The sequence below is a fragment of the Heterocephalus glaber genome, unplaced genomic scaffold (genome assembly GCF_053883595.1).
Source record: "Heterocephalus glaber isolate CG9 unplaced genomic scaffold, H.glaber_assembly_v1.0 deba00001531, whole genome shotgun sequence".
Classification (NCBI taxonomy): Eukaryota; Metazoa; Chordata; class Mammalia; order Rodentia; family Bathyergidae; genus Heterocephalus; species Heterocephalus glaber.
In genome coordinates this window covers 22418570-22444122 of record NW_028258329.1, presented here as the reverse complement: position 1 = coordinate 22444122, position 25553 = coordinate 22418570, and the positions used below count along the sequence as shown (strand labels likewise).

At 47.0% G+C, this 25553-nt stretch overlaps 1 protein-coding gene and 1 long non-coding RNA gene across 4 annotated transcripts in view; one reads left to right on the top strand and one right to left on the bottom strand.

Moving 5' to 3' along the window:
• Positions 1-25553, top strand: part of LOC110350758 (uncharacterized) — a 70735-nt gene that overhangs the window by 2193 nt on the left and 42989 nt on the right. The window lies entirely within an intron of this gene.
• The window catches only part of Tmc3 (transmembrane channel like 3), a 41719-nt gene continuing 16855 nt past the window's right edge, over positions 690-25553 (bottom strand). Inside the window, exons 8-22 of one of the 2 annotated variants that reach the window (XM_087188457.1) lie at positions 25005-25152; positions 24450-24493; positions 21906-22053; positions 20448-20557; positions 17751-17829; positions 16618-16863; positions 15845-15973; positions 15507-15574; positions 13992-14120; positions 11602-11712; positions 10863-10988; positions 10147-10225; positions 8814-8856; positions 6706-6943; positions 690-5569 (exon numbers count right to left, since the gene is read on the bottom strand). In XM_087188457.1, the coding sequence (XP_087044583.1) occupies positions 4696-5569; positions 6706-6943; positions 8814-8856; positions 10147-10225; positions 10863-10988; positions 11602-11712; positions 13992-14120; positions 15507-15574; positions 15845-15973; positions 16618-16863; positions 17751-17829; positions 20448-20557; positions 21906-22053; positions 24450-24493; positions 25005-25152 (2572 nt within the window). In that variant the 3' untranslated portion in view covers positions 690-4695. The remainder of the gene's footprint in view (positions 5570-6705; positions 6944-8813; positions 8857-10146; positions 10226-10862; positions 10989-11601; positions 11713-13991; positions 14121-15506; positions 15575-15844; positions 15974-16617; positions 16864-17750; positions 17830-20447; positions 20558-21905; positions 22054-24449; positions 24494-25004; positions 25153-25553) is intronic. The other variant, XM_004852913.3, reaches the window with a different exon arrangement.

Here is a 25553-nt window from a genome sequence, read left to right as displayed (position 1 = left end):
AACTAGATCATCTAATTATACATCTCTCAAGATGTACTCCCATTGGTAGGCAATGTATGACTATCAGCATTCTGTATATGTTTATATATGTATATTTGTTTAGAATATTCACTTCTAGAAAGGTACAGAAAAAAAAACTTAACAGAGTAAGCCCAAAGACATTTCTTTTTCATTTTACATCATTCTATACTGTTTGATTATTTTATGTACTAACATGCAGGTCTTGTTAAAATTTTTTTTTTTTTTTGGTACTGGGTATTGAACTTGGGTCCTTGCACTTGCGAAGCTGGTGGCCGAACCACTGAGCTAAATCCCCAGCACATCTTGTTAAATTTTTTGAAAGCTTCATTAAAAAATTCAGTGTAGAATATTTCTAGAAAGCTCCAGCTTGAGACTCAGGCTGGGGCCACACTAAACAAAGAAAGCTGAGGGCAAGTGAGAGTAAGTCTCTTTCATACCCTCCTCCTCCTGGGCTGGGAGGAGATCCAAAGTCCTAGTTGAATTTCAAATAAATGTTCAGGCAGATAGGGACTCCCGGCAGTGTGTCGATTAGGTTGTCTGAATCTATTAAGTAAATATGCAAATATATATATTTGGTGTTCACTTAGCATAGCTAATTGTTACTCAGTGCTTACCATGTGCCAGCCACTATCATATGCATGTGCCATTTAATCCTTGAAGCAATATGAAGTAAGAAACTACTCCCCCATTTTGCAATCTAAGAATTGCAGAGAACATCCAAGTTCGCATAGCTAGTAAGTGGCAGAATTTGTGGGCAAATACTCTTTCCAAAGGCTACATATTTACTCATATATTTTTATTATATCCCACTTCCTACAAACATATATAGTTTACCATGAAATGTACAAAAAACAAAATTTGCAAACTTGAAAAAAAAAAGAAAATCACACACTTAATTCAAACACATACATACACTCAGAGTGCCTGGAAAATACTGCTTTAGGCTAGGGAATTTGGTTTTACAGAGATGTGCAGAAATCTTTCCTCTAAATTTCCTGGCTTTCGTGAAATCTGAAACAAAATGAGTGACCAAAAGATCATCCCTAGGTCACTCAGATATTTATCAGACTATTCTCATCAAGAGGTATTCACTATTTTTACAGTTGTTCTGATCTCTGAGACTTGAGAGGAGTTTGTTATGCAGGTTTTATTAGGAGAGATTTTTAGTGGTACTGTGAATCATATCCTCAATAGTAACTTAATTACAGGTCAGAAAAACACACAACCTCCCTGCCAGGGATCATTACTCAACCCAAAGGAATACTGTGAAACCATAGTTGTGCTGGGTTTCATTGGTAACGTAGGTTTGTGCCTTCTTGCAACTTAGGTGAGGGGTAGCATTCAGGGGATGGGGGTGACAACTGCCTAGCAAGCAGTTCTATCCCAAGAGCTTTGTGGGAACTGGCTTAGGGCGATGGTGATGGCTGATGCAGAGTAGGCACCAGTTCACAAAGAGAAAATGCAAACTAAGGAAAGGTGCCAGCAATTTTCAAAGGCAAACTAATTAAAATAACTAGTATTTTTTTTTCATCAAATAGGCAAAAATTATATAGTGTGACAAGATCAAGTTTTGGTGAAGCTGAGAAAAGGGGTTGAGGGTCTGGACCAAGAAGACAAATAGAAGAGCAGCCAGGAAACCCGAATGTGCTCATCTCCTATAGGTTACAGATTTCTCTCTTAGGAGGACTAACATCCATTCCAAGAAAACATATAAAGATGTCCAGTGCATGATTATTTTCAGTAACAAAGAGGTAGAAAAGATTTCGATGTCCACCATGAAGAAAATGGATGAATATTAGATGGTTTATTCACAGATGAGATACTATGCAGCAGTCATAATAAGTGAGTTTCATCTACAGGCATCAACAACATAAATACAATGATACATGCAGGATTACAGAATTGAGTAAAATATATTTAGATGTTGTTTACTGATGCTTATGCATATATATTCACAAACACATCTATAACTACAAATGATCTACTGGGTGGATTCACACCAACCTCTGGACAATGTGAGGGGAATGAGATTTAATGTGATAAATGTGGACTTCATTGTGTCTATGACGGTTTCTTTTTTATAATAGCAAAATGTCTAGATGAGAATAAAATAAAGTTTCCACGGTTGACCCTCCTAGTAGGAACACAGGTGCTTGTCACACCAATTTTGCACTAATTAGTGTCTTTTAGATTTTTCTAAATTGAAGACATAGCCCAATGCTAAGTGCCAGGATGTATAGTGCGTATGGCAACATCATGCCTACAGCCCTGGGTATGTCCTGGTCACTAGATTTTCTTAGGAGTGTCCCAAGGCTGGTCTATCTTCTAGCCTTCATGAGGTTCCTCACACCCCTACCCAGGCACGTACTCCTACAACACCTGAATGTGGGGCCAGCCTTTCCCAAATGTGTTGTAGTATCCCGGTGAGCTCTCGGCCACAACACAGACCAGCACTATGGTCACCAAAGCATATCCCATGGCCTCACAGAACATTTCGTGGCTAGACTTTGAAAATAGTGTGCTCTTTTTCATGAATCCAGGGAGGAGTGTTCATCTGTATTTTTAAAATGGCAATAATTAGATTAAATTTTTCTTTCTGGTTAGAAGTGGCCTCTAATCCGGTGAGTGTGCTATTTGTGATTCAGTCATTAGTACAGCTCATTCATCATTCACTCACCCATTCTGTATTTGTTAAATATCTTTGTCAGGCCCCCAGGATATTTGACCCCCATTTACATCTCTTCTTGCTGTGCTGGCACTTGTGGATTTGGTTAGTTTTCACCCCCACACTGGGTTTTGTGAGATATCATTTTGAAGACAGCATCAAGGTCTCCAAACAGTTAACTTGCAGTTAATCATTGGAGAGTTTCTCCAGGGTGGTCCTTGCCTACTCAGGTAAACCCTTTTAAAAAGAGCATCCAGAACTTCCCTGGAAGAAGAGATGGAAAGCTGGAGACACTTTCAGCTGACTGAAGGTACAAACAGCCATGTGTAGAGGGACACATGGCAGGGATATACAGGCAGCCTCTAAGAGGTGATAACCTTTGTCCCCAAACCTCAAGGAAAGGCATTCAGCCAACAGTCACATGAGCTTGGAAGAGGACCTTAAACCTTGAATGCAATCCCAGTCACCTGATGCCCTGTTTACAACCCAGTGAGACGCTGAGAAAAGGACCCAGCTGAGCCACACCTGCGCTCCTCACCGCGGAAACGGAGATATACGCGTGCTGTTCAAGCCACTCAGTTTGTTACTGTCAGAATCAAAATGGAGTGATTTGTGTCAAGCCCTAAGGAGAAAATACATCAGTCTGGGAGGTTGTAAAGGAAGGAATCTCAAGCACAGATAGCTGTTAAGGAACTAGCCACAGAATACACAAGAACACAGCCCCTCACTGACAGTACTTCTGCAAGGGCCCAGTCACTGTCCATCTAACCTTGGGCTGCTACTACCTAGCCCTTAGCCCAGGGTAGTTGATTAAGACCACTTACGAAATCTTCAAAGATTCCCTTTGCCTTATACTTTGCATATACTCATAGTCTCCTGTGTCATTTGGATTCCCATCACAATGCCGCTACACTTGAAGAAACCTAATCTTTGGCAAGACTCCATCATTATTTTGACTGAGAGTAGCAATGCAAAACAAATATAATATCTATTATATGTCTGCCACAAGAGATGCAGAAATGAAAATAATGCCATTTTTATTCCAAAGATAAAGTATGTTGAGGAGACAGAATGCCAAGAAGACACATAGTGAAAGGAGTTATATGGAGAGATGGATCAGGACCCAGTCCACTTACTGTGCCAGATTTGACACCTGCTGCCCTGCCTAAGGCCAGTCAGAGGACCACAGGCAGCAGTGAACTGAGAGCTCAGCCCTGTCTTCCGGGCCTCCTGGCTGCATGCTGCAAAGTGAGTGTTTTCTGTAGCTGTGACTTTCTCTTCCACCAGCCACACAGAGGAAGCTATTGGCACAGGAGAAATGAGCTTGAGGATCTGAGACACCAGAGCAGAGTAAAGATACATAATCCCGGAGAAATTCAGTGCCCTGACTCCTCTGAACCTATTCCTGGGTCTTGATCCATCCTGCCCAGTTAAAAAGCCAATAAACTTAGGGATAAAACTTGGATTCTGTGCAAGCCTAGTGTTCTGACTAATTAATATAGACACAGCTCAGTAAATAGTAAAAGGAGCTCTTATTGATTCATTACTCTTCTCATTACTCTAGTTTTCATTACTCACATTAAGTGTTGTGAAACCCTTAGGGGTAGCCACCTCATTTCCGGTGCTTATTAGGGAGTCCTTGTATGTGGAAGGACAGCCTCATAAAACAGCATGCTCATACTGTTTTAGAAAAGAGCAGATCTGGACTTCCACAGCGGGATGAGCTGTCTGGCTTATATAATTGCAAGCAAAGGACTGAAGTTATCTTGAAATGCTGAGCTGATGTGTGCTGGCCCTAAGAGGCACTCAGAAATGACACTTGTGCATGTTTGTTGTAACATCAGTTTGAGATTCAGGGTCTTGGCCAGCAATCTACAGGTGTGACTGAATGCACCACGTAATCTCTGATGTCCAGTGGCACACTCCTGTCTCCAGAAAGGCTGAGAAGTGGTGTGCGGCCGGGTGCTTCGAAGTGCCCTGACCTCTATGCATGGGTCATGGGAGGAAGCCTAGACTTTGGAACAGACCAGGTCATCCAGATCAGTGGGCAGTGCCCGCCGAGACTTGGCCTTCTTCCGGCCAGCTTGTCCCATGGCCCTCGGGAGCCTGTCCTGGCTGCGGGTGACTTGCAGGTACTGGTCAGTGCTGCTGTTTTGCTGGTCACTGCTGGACAACACCGACATGGAGTCAGAATCTGTGAAGGACGGCTCGAACTTGGGCCAGGCCCGGGGCTGCAGAGGATGCTGTGGGTACTGCAGGTGCCCGGAGCATGGCCTCCTGGGCACAGACATGGGCCTGTTGGCTTGACCCTCAAAACCGTCACCCCCAGACTTACAGCGCCTCCTTCCCCGGAGCTCAGGATCTCGGGTCCTGATTCTGGACCTCTCACCAATGTAAAAATGAGGGGGTTGATGGAGGTCCACCTGGGAGCGAGGGGCGAATGGCCGTTGGCCTACACCTCTCCTCGGCGTCTCCTCTTCTTCTTCACTCAGCTGTGGAGAGCCAGGCTTCAGGGGCACCCAAGACATGTGCTGTCGCATGTTCCTGGGGTACACCTCCACCATGTCACCAGAAGCGTCCATCTTGAAATGTCTTTCTGGCCAGAAAGTCAGATGGGGCTTTTGGTGGGAGTCACGCTCATGCATGAGATAGTTCCTGGGGGTTTGAGGCCTATGACCACGCACTACGAAAGCCGAGACCTTGGGGCTCCGGAGAGGAAGATAGACTGGCCGGAAGTCTCTTCGGAAAAGAGGTTCTGATCGTACATCCTCGATATGCTGTGGCAGTGTCACAGGTGTGAAGGCCCTGTTCTGGTGAAGGTCCCCTGTGCTGGCCCATGGCCCCTGTCCATACCTGTAAGGCAAAGGGGTTAAGTAGCCTGGCCTCACTGGTCTCAGAGCACCTCCAGGGCTTTATCAATTCCAAAGTGTCACGGTATCCTGTGGCTGGACACATTGGGGAGAAGGGCCGAAGAGGCCTCTCATCATGGAAGCCTCAGGACCGGAAGTGATGTGTATGGCATGAGTGGGGCATGGCTCATTTTGCTGACACTGTAGGTCTTATCACGGGGCCGGACCAGTGTTTGTGGAGCACCTATTAGGGAGACTGGCCCCCTGTGTCTGCTAACTGGCTATTCCTCTCCCCAGGAACTTCCCCACGTTCCCACTGGGGGGCGTCATGCCTGTTAGAAAGCTCATTCCCTGAGATGCCACTCTGTCTGGCAGTGCTGGTTTGACCCGCATGGTCTCCCCAGGAGTATTTGATTCCCTCTTCCTTGTTACAACCCTGTGCCTCATATAGCAAGATTTCAAGTTCTTCATTAATTTAGTCATTGTCTTTAAAAGTGCTTCCATGGTGCTACATTAAGATCAAATTCAATTCTGGATATGCATTCGGGTCAGCACCCTTCTGACACCCCACTTCCATTAAAGGAAGTGGGTCCACTGCTTTCTACTAGGAAAGACAGAACCAAATGACCCATATAGTGCACAGATGATTTGACTAAAGCTTAGTTGACCTGAAGCTGAAATATAGAAAGTCTTGCCAATAATAGGGCCAATTCAGAACTGGAAAATGGAAGATAAACAAAAAGGCATTTTCTTTTCTTTTTTGGTACTGGGGATCGAACATGGGACCTTGTGCTTTCAAGGCAGGCAGCGGAGCCACTGAGCTAAATCCCGGGCCCAATTTTCTTTTCTCAGGCTATGGAAATGTGTATGCTGGACGAGCAGGTTCGAATGTAGGTTATATGGTAGATGGTATAGGAAAAAGAATTTGTTCTTTTTAACAAACTTTGATTCCCTTTCCCCACTCTCTCCATTTTTTTGTGACAGTCTCTTGACCTTACGGCCAGCCTTCTGGCAGAATTGGGATTTAATGTCCCTGGCCTCCTGAAACTGTTGAGGACCTCCAACTCCAGGGGCACACCTATTCTGTGCACACCTCTGTGGGCCTTGGGCCATGGCTGGTGTCACATTTGAGGAAGCCAAGTTTCCTTCTGGTCTGTGACTAAGCCTCACCTGTCAGCATCATGCTCTGGCCTTGGTTTGTGGACACCAGGAAGAGGTGAGCAGGGACCCCTGTGGCCCAGCCCCGGGCTCTGGGGCACAGGATGACTGATGGCCTCTATCCTGCTGCTCCCGGTGCTCAGGGAGTCTAAGCTGACCACAGTGCCATTGTTGAGGGGTGTCACCACGTGTGCGAGGTCACTGTCCTTTGGAAGCCTCTTGGAGCTTTCCTCCTGGGTCTGGATTCGAGCTGCAGGGAGAGGAGGGGCTTATGAGAAGATGACATCTAACGGGTGACACATTCACGCTTGCTGCGGTTTGGATCTTGGGTGTCCCCCAAAGGCTTATTAGTTAAAATCTTGGTCCCCAGCAGGTCACCATTGGGAGGTGGTGGCACCTTCGGGAGATCTTGAGGTCATGGAGGACGTGCCCTTGAAGAGGAGTGTGGAAACTATGCTCGTTCTCTCTTTTGCTTTCTGGTCATGACCTGAGCAGTTGGACTCTGCCACGTACTCCTACCAGGTGCTGACTCACTCCGAGTAATGGGCCAAGTGATCATGAACTGTAACTGGAAGCTCTGAAATCATGAGCCAAAATAAGCTTTATCTCTTTTAAGTGGACCATATCTAGTATCTGTTACAGTAACAGAAGGGTGACAGACACCAGGCTGGTTTAGTTGCAAGAATTTCATGACTGTCAGCAGCAGCAGAGTCTACAAACAACCAGGTGCCCTTGCAAACACAACCCATGGGCCACTGACATTCAGCAGCCAAGTCATTTTATTGCAGAAGGTTAGAGCAGGAGTGTAGGAGGAATCAGACCTGAGATAACAGCGTAGCCTTGGATACCTCCATGAAGCTCATTATCTATACAATGGATATAAGAAAGCTTATGGGACAATTAGGTTTCATTTGGAAAAGTCCAGATAGGACTCTGAGCAAAAAGATGGTCTTGACCTAGAAAGTGAGCGCTAGATAATGCTATTGTTACCTTGAAAAAGTCTGGGTAGATGCAGTGCTACCTGAAATAAAACTAAATTTTTAGAAACTACCTAAACTATCCTTGACAATTGCAGTGGGCTTTTACAGTGTGACCTATAGTCACCTTCCATAGTTAATTTCATTTAGTGGTTTCTGTCTGCAAAGATGGATGGAACAAGAATAACTCCAAGAGAACAGATCTCTTCCAGTGAGCTCAGCATCGAATCGGCACAATATTGATGCATGGAACTTTTTGAGTCCCTTCTCAGTCTTCTGAGGGAGAATGTGGGCTGTGCCAGTCAGTGGCACCAGCATGCCCTGGCTGTGGTCCCAAGAGGCTGGCCCACTTGTTTTGTGATACTGAGTATTGAACTCAGCTTCTTCACACTGAGCTACATCTCCAGCCTATTTTTAATTTTTTATTTTGAGACAGGGTCTCATCAAGCCACTCAGTCGCCAAGATCAGCTTAAACTTGTGATTTTATCACCTCAGAGTGTTGGGATGACAGGTGTGTGCCACCACACCCAGGTATAAGTCACTTGTTTTTGAGCTGCACCTGCCTGCAAGCCTCCCTCTGGGCCACACTAGCATCTGTTTCCCTGCTTCCATCACTTTTGAGGTGCAGCTCTTTCTCTTTCCCCACCATGAGCCTAGATGGGAACCAATTTGGAGGACCTGGGAGAGAAGGTATCCCCTTACAGAGTCCTTGGGTTCGGATCCCTACTCAGAATCCATTTTGCAGCCTGGGCCTGCCAAGATGCCAACATTCAACAGGGCCAGGACAGGGAAGACAGAGGCCAGGGGGCTGGGAGTGGGTCCTGCAGACAGAGCTGGGCCTCATCAGGAACAGGAACAAGATGGACGGTCTCAGAGCTTCTCCAGATCGCTGTGCTGCTTTCTCCACTACTTCAAACCTTCCTTCTGACTGGATTTTTGGAGGTTGTGTACAGGCCTGCCATGTTGTCAGAATTAAAGACATCGACTGGTATTTGCAGCCTGCATTTTACTTTACTGTACCTAGTTAATCGTGAGATAGCAGCGCTGGCTGTGAAGACTTGTTATGGGTATAGCATACCTTAGGCCACCTTCTTGCTTATCCATTGAGACATCAGACCTTTGTGCTTTAAAAGTATACTTACCTTCTACCATCTGGGCGGCCTTCTTCTTATCTTCGGATCTTGCCTAAAATGTAAATGATAATCTTGTTGGGTTGAGATTCAGCAGAAAGCAGTAACAAGTTTCTGTTCTTGGGCAGGAAAAGACTTGTGTGTTGTTCTTCATATCGTGGGCGTGAATGAACTCCCCCCGCCCCAGGCACCAGTGGCGGCTCTGCCTATTAATGAGTGAATGAATGGAGACACATAAGCACCAAAGTTTGGTGCCTAAATGGTTTCACTTAGGGACAGCCAATTCACTGGCATGTTTACATTCCGCCAATACAGTTGAGTGTCCCTTATCTGGAATGGTTGGGACCAGCAGCATTGTGGATTTTTCCAATATGTGGCATATGTACAAATATATAATGAGGTGTTTTGGGGATGAGACACATGTCTACACTTGAAATCGTTTATGTTTCATATGCACCTTATCTACATGGTATGAAGGATTTTATACAACATTTTCAATAATTTGGGGCATGAAACAAAGTTTCATGGTGTGGAATTTTCCAATTGGGTCATCATTTTGACACAGATGTCACATTTTTAGATTAGGGATGCTGGGATAGTCTGCCTGTGTCCCAGAGGAGACCATGCAGATCAACAGCAGTGAAGATACATATTGGCAAAATCCCCTTTGCAATGAATTTCTATGGGAAATTTTTACTTCGATACTTATGGGAATCTATACTTATGGGAATTTTTTTTTTTTTAACTGAAAAGGGAGGAAAACATTTTTGCATGGGGATTGGGAGGGATGAAGGTCAAGCTATAGAGGAATCCAGGCTGCCAAGTTTAAGGATTCCCTCACTCTGAGGGCTTGGAGAAGGCAGTTTTGCTGGACCTGGAGAGAACCTCCTTAAACCTGGTGTCCTGGGTACCGCCCTAGCCCTGGCCTCACTGCATACCCCAGAGAGCCTGGGACTTGCAGAGAAGAAAAAATCCTTTAGGTTTGGGGAGTGTTTGTCTCCTCCTGCCTGCTTGGAAAGCATCTGAGCCCCAGGTGGGAGAGAATCTCATGGCAGCCAGAACCTAAAGGTGAGTCTGGACTTGGTGTGGCCACCGAGGAGTGCAGAGGTGCTGAAGGCCTCAGCAAAGGCATTGCAGAGGAGGAAAAATACCAGCACAGTGACTTGTCTCCAGAGTGTTTGCCCCCACTTCATATTCTTAGGGATGTCTAAAGGATACCTGGGGGGTGGGGAGCTTGTGCCATAAATGTCACAAGTGCCGTGGCTACAACACTCTTGTTCGGAGAATGCTCACCACGTGGGTGACAGCCACTTGGGGGTGACAGCAGGATACTGGGGATACTTGCATTTTGGATCTGCACTCTGAGCTGCTGGTTGCTGAGCTTCAGTGAGCGTGCAATGCTCTGCAGGTAATAGATGAGCATGCTAGGACAGAAGGACACAGCAGTGAGGGCCTGACTGCCAGGCCACACCCCTACTCAGCTGCTGGGCAGAACAAGCAACCCCAGGTCAGATGGGGGCTTCACATTGACCCCTCTATGGAGAGCACAGGGAAGGATTGCTTTTCTCCTCCGCTTTCTGCAGCAACCCCACCAGCCCAGAATTCTGCTCTGGACAACAGCAGGGAGGGCATTCGGCATTAAGCCAGGAGTACTCACTTTCCTCACTTTAACTTTTCCTTCTAAGCCCAAACAAGCCAACACTACTTGGCTGCACTGGGAAATTCCTTTTCAAGATCCTTTAAATTCTGCAGAATATGATACCGATACTTTTGATGTTCAGCCCCACAACAGTAGCCACGGTCATTGCCCAAATGCTGCTGATGGATCAATAGCCACCCTGATGGCAGTGGGGTGTCCCTCTCTCCCGCTGAAACCCCACAGCTGTCTCCCTGCAGCGCGGTGGATCAAGTGACTCTGGGGTGTGACTCAGAGTCCCAGCTTAGATCATCAAGTTCTATAAGCGATTTCGGAATAAACTAATTAGTTTCACATAATTATTGGAAAGCAGTCGGCTGGCGAGGCACGAGGCAGTCCCTGGAGGCTGGCGGTGTCACACTCACAACAGCAGCAGCACAGCGGGCAGGATGACCACAGGGCTGCTGAGGTGCCCGACCACGGAACTGACCCACCCAGGGAAGTCGTTCTCAATCGTTTCCGACACAATGTCGTAGATTTTCTCTTGTCCACTGTGAGAAAGAAACACATAGCTCCAGACTTCATTGCTTTTGGCAAAAGGATGCTACATGACATACAAAAATGTCTGGATGCTCAGCTACGAAGCTAGAGATAAATGTCCCAAATAAAAGATACATACCCTTCCCACGATGATTATACATGAAGTAGCCATCTAATGAATACACAAGCTTGAAGATAGGGTCAGGAATCACATGGCATGTCTTTTAAGCATGCACACCAAGATAAACGTATGTATGTGTTGTATCAAAGCTGGTTAAATGTTAGATGGAGGTGACCATGGGTTTCAGGTAGATCATGTAGGAAAAAAGTGATGAGGGCTATCTTTTAATAAAGCCTTCTGGGTTTTGGCCAGGTAGAATTTCTCTCTAGCCTGGGAGCAGGGCTACTTCCTTCTTTATTTTGAAGGAGTTGTACCTTTTTAACATGAGCTCAGAGATGGCTGTGCCTAAGGGCAGCCTGCTAGCAAGGAAAGAGTCCTGGTCTTGGGTTTGAAAGATGCAAGTTTAAGCTACTTTTATGCTGTTTTCCAGTCCTGTGAGCTAGGGGGAGAATGCAATTCAATGTGACTCAATTTCCCCATGGATCTCAGCTAAAAGAGCTTACCTGAAGGGCCCGCAGTTTAGGGACGGCTTGTACCGCACGATAGCGAAGACGGTGGGCAGCATGCACAGGAACAACATGAACAGGAGCATGGCTAGGTAGAAGTTGTTGGACCTGCAAAGACATAGAACATCAGCTGCTGTGCCCATTCCAGATCAGGCACAGATGTTCCAAGACCGACACAGAAGCTGCTCCTGACTCTGCACACAGGAAGATCCTTTTCTCAGAGCTGCTAAGGAATGGGTGTGCTGTAGGATCCCATGAATAAAGTACTGAAACCTGGAAATCGGTGCTCAGAGGAACATCATGGACCCTGCAGCCCAATCTGCTCCTCCAACAATCACTGGAAGAGCATTCACGCAGCACAAGACAGAAGAGCCAGGGGCCTACCTCCATACCATGGCTCCTACCCAACAAGAGCAGTGTGGGGGAAAAGAGCTTAGACTTTGCTCACCTACCTGGGCCCTGACCTAAGGCTTCTCTCTCCTGCTCCCAGCCGTGAACTTGTCTTGTTTATGTCTCAAGGGTGTTTGGCTCTTTCTGTTAGAATTCTTGACTTTATCTTTCTTGGATGAGATTTGTACTCAATCTCCTAACCTCTAGGCTCCTGGATGCTCAGAATAATGTTCTTCCCTATCACACTGTGGTTCCTGGTCCCTTGGGTGATGTCAGTGAGCTTTGCTGCCCCAGCCCCTCTGAGGGTGGTTCAGACCCACCTGGATTGTAGGATCCTGTGCATGGTTCTGCAGGAAGCATGCACGGTCGGGTCGCTTCACCTAGTGATGGCCAGCAGCATGCTCGCTATTGGCCACTCTTATCTCTATCTCTCTCTCTGTCTCTCAATACACTTGACTAGTAGTCTTGGTGAGAATGTATTAAGTAGGTGCTACAGTGTGAGTGTCCTCTCCAAACTCATATTAACACTTGGCTGCCCTGTGGGGTTTTGGGAAGTAAGACCTTTGGGCAATGACTTAAGCTCTGAGGTCTCTACTCTCATGGGTGGTATTGACATGGACATTAAAAAGCAAGTCTGGCCCCTTCACCTCTGTGCTTCTCTGACACCTGAGGGACAGTGCTCTTCCCGCAGTAGATGAAGTGGTTAAGGAAACTTCTTGGAACAGACACTGGGGTCTCACCAATCACCAAACCTGCCTGGTTTCCCAGCTCTGGAACTGTGAGCCTATACATTTCTTTTTTTTTTTCTTTTAGTACCAGGGATCGAACTTGGGTCCTTCCACTTGCGAGGAAGGTGGTGGAACCACTGAGCTAAATCTCTGGCCCCGAGCCTATACATTTCTGTTCATTATAAATAATTTAGCCCCAGATATTATGTAGTAATAGCACAAAATGAACTAAGACAGAAGGTGAGGGTTAATTTATGAAAATATTCTTTCCCCCCTCTTTCTCTGCATGTGCACACACACAATAAAATACACATGTATAAAACAAATGTATAAAACATAAATACCCGAATGTAAGCATGTATGTGTATTGCTTACCTTACCAGGTAAAATGTAAATACACTGTCATGCAGGTCACAGTTACAAAGCTTGGAAACCACTAATACTGACAGACACACAAAAATAAAGTGGCATTGTAAACCTCACTGTATTCAGAATGTGTTATGGATTCACCAAAATGGCTGAAATGAAGGTCTTGGAGAAGAACCAGTGTTATTAAGCCTGTGGGGCCATGGGAATTCTAGTGAAACCGTCAACAGATGGGACCACTTTGGAAAGGTTTTTGGATCTATCTGTCCAGTAGTGGTAAACATACTTGTGTTCTGATGCCCAGCAATGGCTCTGCTGCATGTGCTCCTGATATTAGACACTTACAGGAGTACCAAAGGCAACACATCCATGACAGTTCCCAGCTGGAAGCAGCTCACATGTCCCTGAGCAGCAGCACCAAGGGGGAAGTGGGACACATCTCCCTGAGGCAACTTCCACAAGTGGCTCACTGAGTGTTGGAAAGAGGACTCTGGGGCATTTCCACAAAGTGAGAACTGGGCAGAGCCCACCATACTGTGGGGAATCATGGTGATGGAAAGGGAGGAAAGTAGAGGTCCTGGGTCATTTGTGTTCTGTTTTTTTATCTAGGTGCTGGTTGTGTTCAGTTTGGGACAGTTCATCAAGCTTAATATTTATGATTTGTGGATTCTTTTCTAAATGATTATCAAACTTTAGTAAGAAGTTTAAAAAATGTGTTATATGCCTGAGAGGAGTCATAACTAATTCCAGAAGGGCAGCCTGGGAAATGGGGGCACCTGGAGAAAAGATAGAAGGTGGCAGGACTTTGACAAGCAGAGAGTGGGGGGGATGCCTTTCGGAGGTAGGGCGCGAATGGCTCTCATGAGGTCTCTGCTGAGGCCAGGCCTACCCTCTCCCACTGACCTGGATGCACGGAACACCTGTTGGTGGGGTGCGTTGCAGGTGAGCACTGCCCAGCTCCTCAGGTACATGAGTCCGATGAGTTTGAGGACGTTGACTGCAGGCAGGCAGGGGGAGAAGAAGGCACCCATCCTGCAACCACAAGGGAAACAGTTGGCATGTGTTCTCTCCCAGTGTGTCTTGCAGGCTGTGCCCAGGAGCCCATGAGGAACATGGCTCTGAGGCTTTGGGGTTTATGCCCCATGTTTAAAGCATTGGAAAAAGCCTGGAAGTCTGAAACCTTAACTCTCCACATCCTGGAGGTAAAACCAGACTCTGCACATAGGTGGCATTCTTGTTTTTAATTGTCCCTTTTGCAGAGCTACTTATTATTTGTTATTCTCTCCACACTTAAGCAAAGGAAAGGTCCTCCTCCTGGGAGCTACACTTTGGATCAGGCTCCACATTTTTCCTAGGTAGGGTGAACACTGTGCTAATAGATACTGACTTTTAGGTTTAATTAACATATATTGAGCACCAACTTTTGCTGAACATTATGAAAAGCATCCTCATATAGTTTAGCTCATTTAATGTTCTGCAATTATGAAAAGAAGGGTAAATATCAAAAATTAATAGATAAGGAAGGCAAGTTGAGCAAACAAAGCAATTTTCTCAAAGACCTTTTGCTAACATAGGGGAGACCCTCCATCATTGTCATGGTTTTGAGGATAAAAGAGGTGAGGCAATGGAAAAAAATTCAACCTTCCCAGGGAAGCTGGCACACAAAGTCACCTGGCAAATAAATGTCAAATGTGGAACAGAACCTGGGACACCTGACTCTTAAGTCCATTTATACTGGATATGCAATTGAACTAACACTTGAGGAATTTGATAATAGATAAAAAGCTATGTCTAATAAATAAAAGTCTTCCCAAAAAATCAATACATGGTTTGTTGTGGCAGGTAGAAATGGCACTGTCCATGTGATGTTAGGCAAGACACTCGGCTTCTCTAGGCCTCAGTCTCTACATCTTTAAAACGCAGAAAACATCAGCAGTTACCTCATAGCTTCACCACAACAAATTAAATCAGTTACTGATAAAAATGCGCGGTATCTAGCACATATTTAAAAAGTGTTACATATTTTTAATACTCTCTGTGAAGATGTTTTGCAAAATATAGTGGACTATAAGAACATAGAATTTGATTGGAGGAATATTACTTTATACCTCTTAATTATCCTCCTATTTTAGGGAGAAGCAGTCCCTCTTTCCACCCTTCCCTTGTATTGATTCCTATGTCGGCCTTTTGGCTGTGAGCAATAGTGGTTTAAAAATGGACTATTTCCTTCATCATTTCTTACCCACAAAGTCCTTAGAAAACCATTAATAAAATTGCTATGCATGTGAACTATTTCCCTTGCAAACATCCTTTCTTAATGCTTATTACTGTGTGGATTTTGGTTTTGTCCCATCCAGACTCATCAAAATCTTAGCCCAGATGAGATGTAGCAAAGACAAGGGAAGCTGTGATACCTACCAAATCATTCCTTGGTTGTAGACTAAGTGTAGCACATTCTCAGCTATTTTGAATTCCCCATATTCAGGCTGTAAGAATAAAAGAATTTCTGCATTAAACACAAAAGTCTCAGTCACACACCTGAAATGCTTTGCTTTTATAGACTTCAGAGATCACTGCCTGTGTGACCACCAGCAAAAGGTGAAGGTTGGGTGGAGGAGGTGGAACTCAGCCTTGTGCCCCCTTCCCTCTTCCCTTGGGCATTTTCTCTACCATACCTGGCTGTTTCCCAGCTTAGGTGTCAGGAAAGGGTGGATCTAGCCTCAGGAACTTCCCCAAGGACCCAGCATTTCACTTACAAATTTGCTTTCCAAGTCCCAGCACCAGTAGTCACTTAAGTAGCGAACGAAAAGTCCTCGAAAGAAGTCTATCAGCAGGATGCTGGCCACAGTGAACAGCATGTCTATGATGGACAGCTTTAGCATCTCCTGCAACACAGGAGGTCATGGCTGCCACCCCAGCCTGCCCCACTCCACCTCTTCCTTCACATCCCTGGTCCTCCTCCTCTCTGCTCTCCCCAGGGTCCAGTCAGGTAGAGTGGGCACAGGGAGGGGCTGTTGCCTCACATAGGTGCTCAGGGAACACTGGGGTTGAATTTGTATTTTGATAGGCACTGCCAGCATTATCCCAAACAGGAAATAATCTGAAGTGTGAGGTTCCAAACCACAGGAGACTCATTTCTATGGCATAAGACTGTCCAGTTGAGTCTCTGTCTAAGATTAAGCAGCAAAGGGTAAGAGCAGAATAGCTAAGGCACAGATCTTGAGTTTGAGTATTCTGCTCATTACCATCTGTGTCTTTAGGCAGTTCTCTTAACCACCCTTGCCTCAGTTTCCTCATTGTGCCTATGGTGATGATAACGAAAGTCTTACGAGGACACTGCTTAGCACATAGTTACTACCGCACAGGCTGCCTTCACACTGACTGTTACTAACTTTGAGACCCAGAAAAGCATAAACCCCATTGAATTTTACTTTTCCTAGAAAATAGGGACAATGATGCTTCAAAGAGTTGTAAGGAATGGGCCAGGAAATGGGTGTGGACGAGTTTCATAAAGTGTATTGGGAACCACCTGGCCCACGTATGTTTCCCAGCACTGGCCTTGTAGACTCTGGTTGTGGAGTGTGGTCTTGTTGACCTTGTTGAGTGGCACTGTGTATGTTGGGACCCTCATCTCCTCTAAGACCCATGTGCCATTTCCCCTGATCCCTGTTCCAGACCCAGGTGTGGGCCATTTCCCTTCTTCAGGGGCTGCCGTGGTGGCAAAGAAGGTGGTAGAATCCATCCAAGCACTTGTGTTATATTTTGAGGCTACTTCCTGTGGAGAGAGGGAAGAAGGGAAGGACAGGTTGTCCACATGTTTATAAATACATACAATCAGGGAGACCACACAAAGGAAAACAGTGCATTGGTTGGGAATAATCTCTTCTCCCTCCCTCTCCCTCTCTGTCATGGGACACAGAGATGTAATGGATATGTAGTGTCAGAAATTTCAAGGTAACACATATGGTCTTGCCTCATCCTCATGGGATTATCAGGCAGGGATGATTACCCCACGTCCACAAGGAGACTGAAGCTTAGTAAGTGGGAGATGGATGCTCAAGGCCATGTAGGTAAGTGGCAAGCAGAGACGCAGGCCTGCATAACCTCAAAGCCTGATGCAACAAAGGGCCTCTTTCATCTATAAGCCTTCAGATCTGGTGCTAGGATGGTTTGTCTTGGGCAAACCACCCTCAGAAATCTCCTCCCTGCCTCTCCCCCCACCCCACCACTTGGGGCATCCTCTAAAGCAGAGCAGGATGGGGATGGACACCAAGTTCCCCTGGGCTGAGCATGGAGATGCTAGCTGAGTTGGGACAGTGTGTGATCTGTTTGCCATGAGATGAATATTCTCTCCTGATTTCTGAGTGAGTTTCATGGCCTGCTGCTCTTCCTGGGGTTATTGCAAGAGCTGCTGAGAGCTCTTCCTGATGGAACTCAAGGAAATAGTGTAGTACATACCAAGAGAGTGGATTCAAGAGCCCCAGGTTCTCATCCCAGCACGGCCACTTACTGGCCATGGATCCTGGCCTCAGCTTCCCTATCCGGGCACTAGGCTAATTTTTCTGTCCTTACCTTGAGTTTAGGACATGAGGTATGGAGCTGTGATGCTGACAGTGACAGTGACCCTGGCTTGGGGGGCAGGTGGCAGAGGTAGACACTCACCTGAGTGCTCATGCTGTTCACTTTGTCCAGGAGAGCAATGATCAGGCTGTAGAGATTCCCCAAATATAGCACGAGGACCCTGAAAGCCACAAGCCCACCTGAGAACCAGACCCCCACATCCAAGTCCATGGACGAGGTTCTAGAGCAGCGGTGGTGAAACTATATAGCATGTGTGCCACAGCGGGGATGCAGAGCCCTCTCTGTTGGCGAGTGAGCCAAGTGGCCATAGCAGCTGAGCATTAGATAAAAGTTGTTTTTTAAAAAACTAACACCTCAGTATTCAAGTTTAATTGCAGTGTTGGCACTTTGCTATAAATAAGGGGCTTTGGGTTGCAGTTTAGGGCCTGGGACTTTAACAGGTTTATCATCACTGTTCTAGACTATCATGGAGAAATTGAAAGTGGCTGCTGCACCACACCTGGCATTCTTTAAATCGCCTTGGATGCACTGAAGTGTGGAATTCCAGAATCCACTCTGTTTTAGGAGGTCTGGGTAGGGTTTACATTCTTCCACTAGAGCCCTTCCTTGGATCAGAGTTTTAGAACCCTCAGGTAGCAGAAAGAGTGTGAGTTTAGGAAGGGGTCCTGGCAGGGCCATGAAGCTCACACATCCTTATTCCTACTTAGAGGACAAGGAAACAGAAACACAGACAGAGCTGTCTGTCACTGATCAGTTCACAAGATCACAGGGAGTCACGACTGAACTTGGGATTCCACTTGGGATCCTTGTGTCTGTGGTTCAGGCCTGACCCTGTGGGAACACAGAGGGCCTTCGGGTGTAGCTACAGCACGAAGGCCACTGTGTGTGACCTCAGTCTGCCAGAGGTCCCCATCAGCCAGTGATAAAGCCTGATGTCAGCTTTCCTGAGTTGGGAGTTTTGGAAATCCTCGTACAGTAGCCCAGGGGGCTGGCTGTGGTCCTGTGGGAAACCGTGGTGACCTGAGGCTGCGAAGGAATAGGCAGGGCTCCCCATGCGTGACTGGGACAGCAGTGAGCATGGTGAGAATCATGGGTCCAATGCCTGTTGGTGGGAAGGAAGCTTTATGTGGAGAAAAAACTCCAAGTGAAAGCAGGAGTCTGCTGTGGCCAGAGCCCTCCTTCCTCTCCCCGGGGCAGGACCCCAGTTGTGCACAGGCCAAGGGCATCTCCCAGGCAGACTGGGACTTTCGATCTCTACCAGCCCTAAGAGCTGCCCAGTGGATGCTGGCTGAGGGAAGGGTGGAGTGGATGCCACCTCAGTCTTGACCCTGCTTTGCTATTTTCACTGTGCTTTGGATGAAAGGCTGGTGAGTTAATGCAACTAAAATAACTTGCCTGCTGCTGTTACCAGAATCAGCTCTAATTTTGCCTGGGCTAAGTCTTTCCATGCCTTTGTTTCTCCAGTTTTGCGTATGAGTAATGAGGCCAATCTGTGTAATAGGATTGCTGTTAGACCAAATGCAATAATAGAATTGATTCCACCCCATGCCCGCCAGGGAGGCAGGAGTGGAGGGAGGCACTTGCTCCCCTGGGTGAAAGAGATGCGAAGCAGAGAAGAAAGAACCAGTTAGAAGCTGTGTGTGTGTGTGTGTGTGTGTGTGTGTGTGTGTGTGTGTGTGTGTGGTGGCTCCAGACGTTCCTGGGCCAGCCCCTCACTCTTTCTGGTCTTGTCTTTCTATCTTTGAAATGACAGTTGGGTTTCAAGGGTTGGAGGATTTCGGCCTTCCAGTCAGCCTTACCCACATCTATTTTCGTAAATAAAGTTGTGTTGGAACCTAGCCCCAGCCTTCTATTTTTGTATTCTATGTGGTTACAACCTTAAAGCTTAGAGTTGTGACAGATGTATATGTAGGAGCCATAAAATCTAAACTAGTTTCAGGTCTTTTGCAGAAATCTCTGTGGATTCCTGGATGGGAGAGAGTCTTCCCAAAGTGCTTGGTGACCAGTGGCCCTGGAGGATGTTATTAGGCCTCTCAGGAAAAAACATGGTGAATTGGCACAGGCCACCTCCTGCTGCCACTGTTAGCTACAGAGGCGTTGATACCCTGCTGGCTTTGTTAGGGAGTGAACCTCACTGTAGGGGGAGAAGCAGTTCTTTCAGGATGAAGCCCTTGCTAGAAAAGATAGCGCTGTTCTGACTCCCAAGGGAGTGACTGGGATGTTGCCGCACACACAGGATACAGTTACCATCCATCTTCTTCAACACTGAGGGTCTCTACAACCTCAGAAGCCCCCAGCCCTTTCCAGAAGGGTCTCTTTCTGGGAAAGGTCTCTGCTCTGGGGAATTATTAGCAATGCATACACGACTCCTCATGGGTCTGGAAAAACAATGTGGGTCTCTTCACATTCAGTCAAAGTACGGGTGGAATTCAGCAATGAAGAGAACCAGACACACATCACACCGTCTTCCTGTGCCTCCTCCCCTTCCTGCCCTGTTCCTCCTCCTCCTCCTCCTCCTCCTCCTCCTCCTCCTCCTCCTCCTCCTCCTCCTCCTCTTTTCCATTGCCTTATGAATCTGGTTCTTCTGTCCTTTGCATTCTGTCCCCCTTCCCTGCCTCTTTTCCTTTCTCTCTTGGGGTACCTCACTTTTCTTGAGTTACACCACAGGTGAAGTACTAGGTAAGTGTTGGGGACAGAAGAAAGCCAGGATTGCTAGGGTCACCAGGTCTGGGTGGCAGACGCTGAGCCACATGGGGTCCCTCCTGGCACAGTGCCTACCTTGCCAGTTGGAAGCGCAGCGTGGTCCGGGGGTGGTACATCTCCAAGGCAGCGATGAGGTCAAAGGCAGACGGTGCCAACATGGTGACGAGGGACACCACCACGCTCACCTGCAGGACAGCACTGCCAGGCTTTGTGCCCCCTGGCCACTCCAGCCTCACGCTCCTACTCTGGGTCACCGAATCTAGGGTCTGGGCAGCAGGTACCCTCAGGGCCTGCAGTTTCCTCCTGAAAACCTTCCCAGGCTCTGCTGACTCTCCTTTCCTGAAGGCCAGCATCTGCTTGTCCCGGGTATTTCTCTTAAGAATTTCAGCAATCTGAGGACACTCAGATGCCAGCAGGAATTTGCCAGCATCTCTGCATCATTTATCAATGACCACTTCATCTCATTTACACTTCCCCACCCTGGGGTGGAAGAGGGAAATAACTGCAATTATTACAAATAGAAAAGGGAAGGCAGAGGGAAAATTTAATATTCTTTCTGTATACAGAGGATTAATTACCTAAAGGATTATGCCTGGCTTTTGTTTCTTTGTACTCATGGCAAAAGAAAGAGAAGCTTTAGCTGGTACACAAATCCTTTGTCTAAAATAATAAGTAATTTCTAAATATATATTTAACACAACCCACTTAATTGACATTAATTAGAAAGAGGTATGGGAAAAGATTATCTAGTACAGTGTTAGATTTTTCTCGGTATCTGGGATCAAACTCAGGACCTTGTGCTAGGCCCTAAACTACATCCCCAGCCCTACAGTGTTAGATTTTGATAAATTATTGTACATTGATAAATATATATCAGATAAACTGATGATCATCTTACTGCTTACATTCCTTGCTTTTTAAATCCTAAAGGATAATTATTTTCATACAAGTGACTTGAGAGGTGATTTTGTGCTATGTATGCCTTTCAAAGCTTTACAGGTAAATCGGGCCAACCCTTCAAAACAGCAGTCTCGTAATGAGTATTACGAATTCCAAAACTGTCCACACCCTTCCACTTAGTAATTTTCAGTGGGGCGGGGAGATCATATAACAAATGAGCCCTATTTATGAAGCTGGGAGCGTTGTTATTTAGAAATATGGGAACTGCCACATGTCTGACATTGGGCACTGGTGCCCTGTGGTGCCCACACTGTTCTTAACATACATCTGCAGGAGTCAGGTTGCAAGCAGGATGGGAGGAAGACACAGAGATAAGAGAGGCCCAGACAGCAAAGCCCAAAGGCAGAGCTGGTGTGAATGCTTGTGAATGTCAGTGAATCAGAGTCTTCCCCTGCCCAGAGCCCTGAGGCACTTCTCAAGCCCTAGCACTGCCACCTGAAGCCCTGTGGTTCATGCCCTCAACTAGGGGACTGACCTGTTTTCCCAGGGATGGTTCTGCGTAAACCACTAAAGACACAGAGGCCCAGCCGCATCTCTTGGAGGGGCGTGCAGGTAATTGATGGCCGTGGTTACCTCATTCTTTTCCCAGAGCGTCAACTCCTTCTTTGACTGCTCCAACTTCTGAGACCGGTCCACCACGAAGTAGATGAGATAGATGCTCCCGGCCAGTGAGAGCAGTACCAGGATGTTGGCAATGATCCTCAGGCAGATGGTCACGACCCTGGAGGTGGGGGGACCGGCACAAGGTGCTCAGAGCACCTCGAGGCACAGCAAAGGGGCACAGGAACAGAGACGCTTCTGGTGCTGAGGTGACCCTGAAGAGCCACCCCCCCACTCCTCACTTTCTATGGGGTTAACAATGAATTATATATTCCACAGGCAGCGCCTTGGTGCTTAGACAAACACTGGCTATTGAGTGCTGTCGTATCCACATTTACCTTTAGGGAGGGAGGGAAGGGCGAAAGAGAGAAGGGTTCTGCCCATCACTCCACACAGTGGCTGACACTGGACCAGATGTTTTCTTGGTGGTTTATTAGCTGTCTTTTCCCTCCAGAAGTAAGCTCTGGCTCATTTTTTTCAGTCCTGTACCCTCGGCTCTTAGACTAGGCCAAGGGACATTTGGGGACTTTGTATTTGCTGGATGAACAAGCAAATAGAACAGCAGCTCAGCGACCATGAGATGGGACATGGGACTTATCCCTCTCCTCACATGGTCTCACTTCTCACAAGCCTGTCACAGTGTGGACAGATCTCAGAGTGAGCAATGTTCTAGAATCTGCACGTGACTGAAATATATCCACTTTTGCCAACATCAGGGGACAACCGACCAACCAACGCCAGCACCTGATGTTGAGACACCTTCTGTTGCCGTTGAGGCTGTCTGAGCCTGGTGCCCCTACCGGGAGAGCCCTGGGCATAGGCCTGTTTGTAGGCTGTGGACTTGAAAAGTGAGCCCAGAAGGCAGGGAGCTGAGCTGTCAGCACAGGATGTAGCAGACAGAGGTGGCTGCCGCTAGATGTGACTGCAGGCCCTGGTGGCATGAAAGAGAGGGACATTTGTCCCCTTCCCTGTGGTCCAGGGTGACTCCCTGAACTCTCACCCTGCCAGTTGACCACAGGTGTATGAGGGTTACTTAGATCTGTGGGTCTGGCTCAGAGTGGCCAGGGCAGCCAGCCCGAAGTCCAGGAGAGGAGCCTGCTCCCGACAGAGGCTGCCTGGCCTTGCCTGGTGGGCAAGAGGGGAGGCCAAGCATGTCCTATCCCCTCCATGAAGTCCTACCCCTGTGGACCTTGTGCTGGTCACCACACCTCCCTTCATGTGTGTCTTAGCTCTTCATTTGGACAGTAAAGGAGCACATTCCAAGTAACGTGGTAAAGCCATGGTAGTAGATTACATGCTATAGTTACAGTTACACAAATCACCGAGCCCTGGAGATAGAAAATGCTGAGAATGCAGGTCCCTGAGTGCCAGGTGTTCTCCACCCACTCGCTCTGGTCTCCAGACCATTGTGCCCTGGCTTCTTTCTGGGTCCCAGTTGGGAGGAATGTGGCCCAGGGAATGAGTCCTGCAGTTCATGGTTCCTTTGTTTTCCTCCTGGTGGGCCCTCTGGTGGCTACACCAGAAAAGGCATGTTGGGCCAATGTGATGTCACCAGCCAAATGCTCACTGTCCTCTTCCCCTGCCCCCTTCTTCTGGGTCCTGTTACCATGTGCAGCACTTCCAGAATGTTTACTGCACATTTGCTTCCTTTGGAGAAGACAAAGGAGTATGTATATTTGGGGACTGCAGGTGATTCCAAGGTGGGGGATGACCCACCCTCTGGGACACACTGGCCTGAAGTCTCACCTTTTCATTCCACAAGAGATGAGGTGCAGGTCCAGAGAGGTCAAGGAAGTGCCCTGTGTCATGGGACTCAATGACAAAGGAGGGCTGGAATCCCTGCTTTCTGATTTCTTGTCCCTGGGGCTGAAGTATTTCCTCAATTGTCCTGTTTGTTTCAACAGTCCTCTGCATGCTCTTTCTGGACTACAGATACTGACTATGCATGGGAAGACCCTGGAAAGATCTGAGAGGAGCAGACATGTTCTCCCAACGAGGACAGGACCATCACCCCTTCCTGGGATGCCCACTGTCCATCTGTCCTCTGGTGAAAGGGCCTGACCCTCTCAGGCCAGCTCTCTAGTCTCCTGAAGGACCTCACACCCAGGAAAGCCACCTGGAAGGCTGTGAGCATGAACTGGAAACTATTTGTGTCTTATAACTTCAGAGATTTGTTTCTAAATAAAATTAGTCCAGCAGCATTCATATGTCTGCTTCGTTTAGCAAATAGAAGATGGCACTAAGAATACCTGTTTTATTATCCAAGTAAATGAACAGGAAATGGTAAACTTCAGACTTCTGAACCTTGCTGCAGAACCCATGGAGGGAGGAAGGGCTCCTAACTGCCAATATGGAAAAGGGACTGCTTTCCACAAATTGCACTAGCAGAGGGATGGAGATTAGAAAGAAAGAGGAGCTGCTCAACAATTACGAAAATATGACAAATATGCTTGGTTAATGTCTGTATCAAATTAAAACTTATCCATGAATCCAGCACATGGAAAAAAAAATACTCACAGGTTTTTGCTTTTCTTCTTTTCCTGTTCTTCCAGGATAGCCTCCTTTAAGAAAAAACACAGGCTGCACTCGAAGCTCAGCATCGTCATTAACTGTAAATCATTAGAGACAACCTATCCGGTTCTTGAACACCTCTTTCCAATGTCCACGAATTTCTCCAGTAAACTTCCTTTGATATAAGTGACTTCAATACCAGTGATCTCAGAATCATTTGAGAAAAGAAGACTAGAGATTGGGAAAAAAGAGTGGAAGATGGGAAAAGTGTGGTATCTTGAAATACTGATTTTTTTTTTTTAACTAGAGCTCCAAGTGATTTGTCGGGTTCAGGGTGGCCCATAGCTCTGACTGCTTTTCATCACATTGACTTCTAAATTAAAAATAAAAACCTGTATCCCTACCTTACAGGTAATTATTTGTTTGCAGGTTAATTACATGCACCATGATGATAATCCGTTATGTAAGTTGTCAAACATGCAAACTGAAATTCTAAAGGGCTGAAATAAAAATGGGAAAGAGAAGCTGCGGTGCTTTCTCCCTGCACCCAGCCCTCTGTACCCTGATGCTGTTGACCACGGCAGCCGTCTTGCTCTCCGCAGCCTCTGGGTTTCCGATGAGGTAGTCCCAGGCACAGAACACCCGCCAGCAGAAGGTGTAGTTTTCATTGGAAGCACTGGCCAGGCTTGTGCGGGAGTTCTTCGCCATCCTGCAAGAGAGGACCGAAGGGGTGATGGTTGAGTCCTGGGGCCAGGGACAGGGGAGTCTACTCCAGGATGCCACCCTGACACGGCCCCAGGGGGGGGCAGCGCAGTGCCCAGGGTTGGGGAGGACAGCACGGAGGCTGTGTGGCTAGCGGTCCCACAGGTGTGTGCCTGGACATCACAGTCCCCATCTGTGACTGGAGAACAGAGGCCACCCCTTTGCACTGAGGTGTCGCCTGGACCACTGCCCATGATAACTACCCCTAGAGGCTGCACCCAGCAGTCTGTCCCTCTTGCACTCTACAGCCCTTTAGATACTGTATTTGAAAGCAGGAGTCCTGACTGCTCCTCAGGCAAAGCTGTGCCGGTGCCTTATACCATTTACCCTGAAGTACAGTACCTTTTA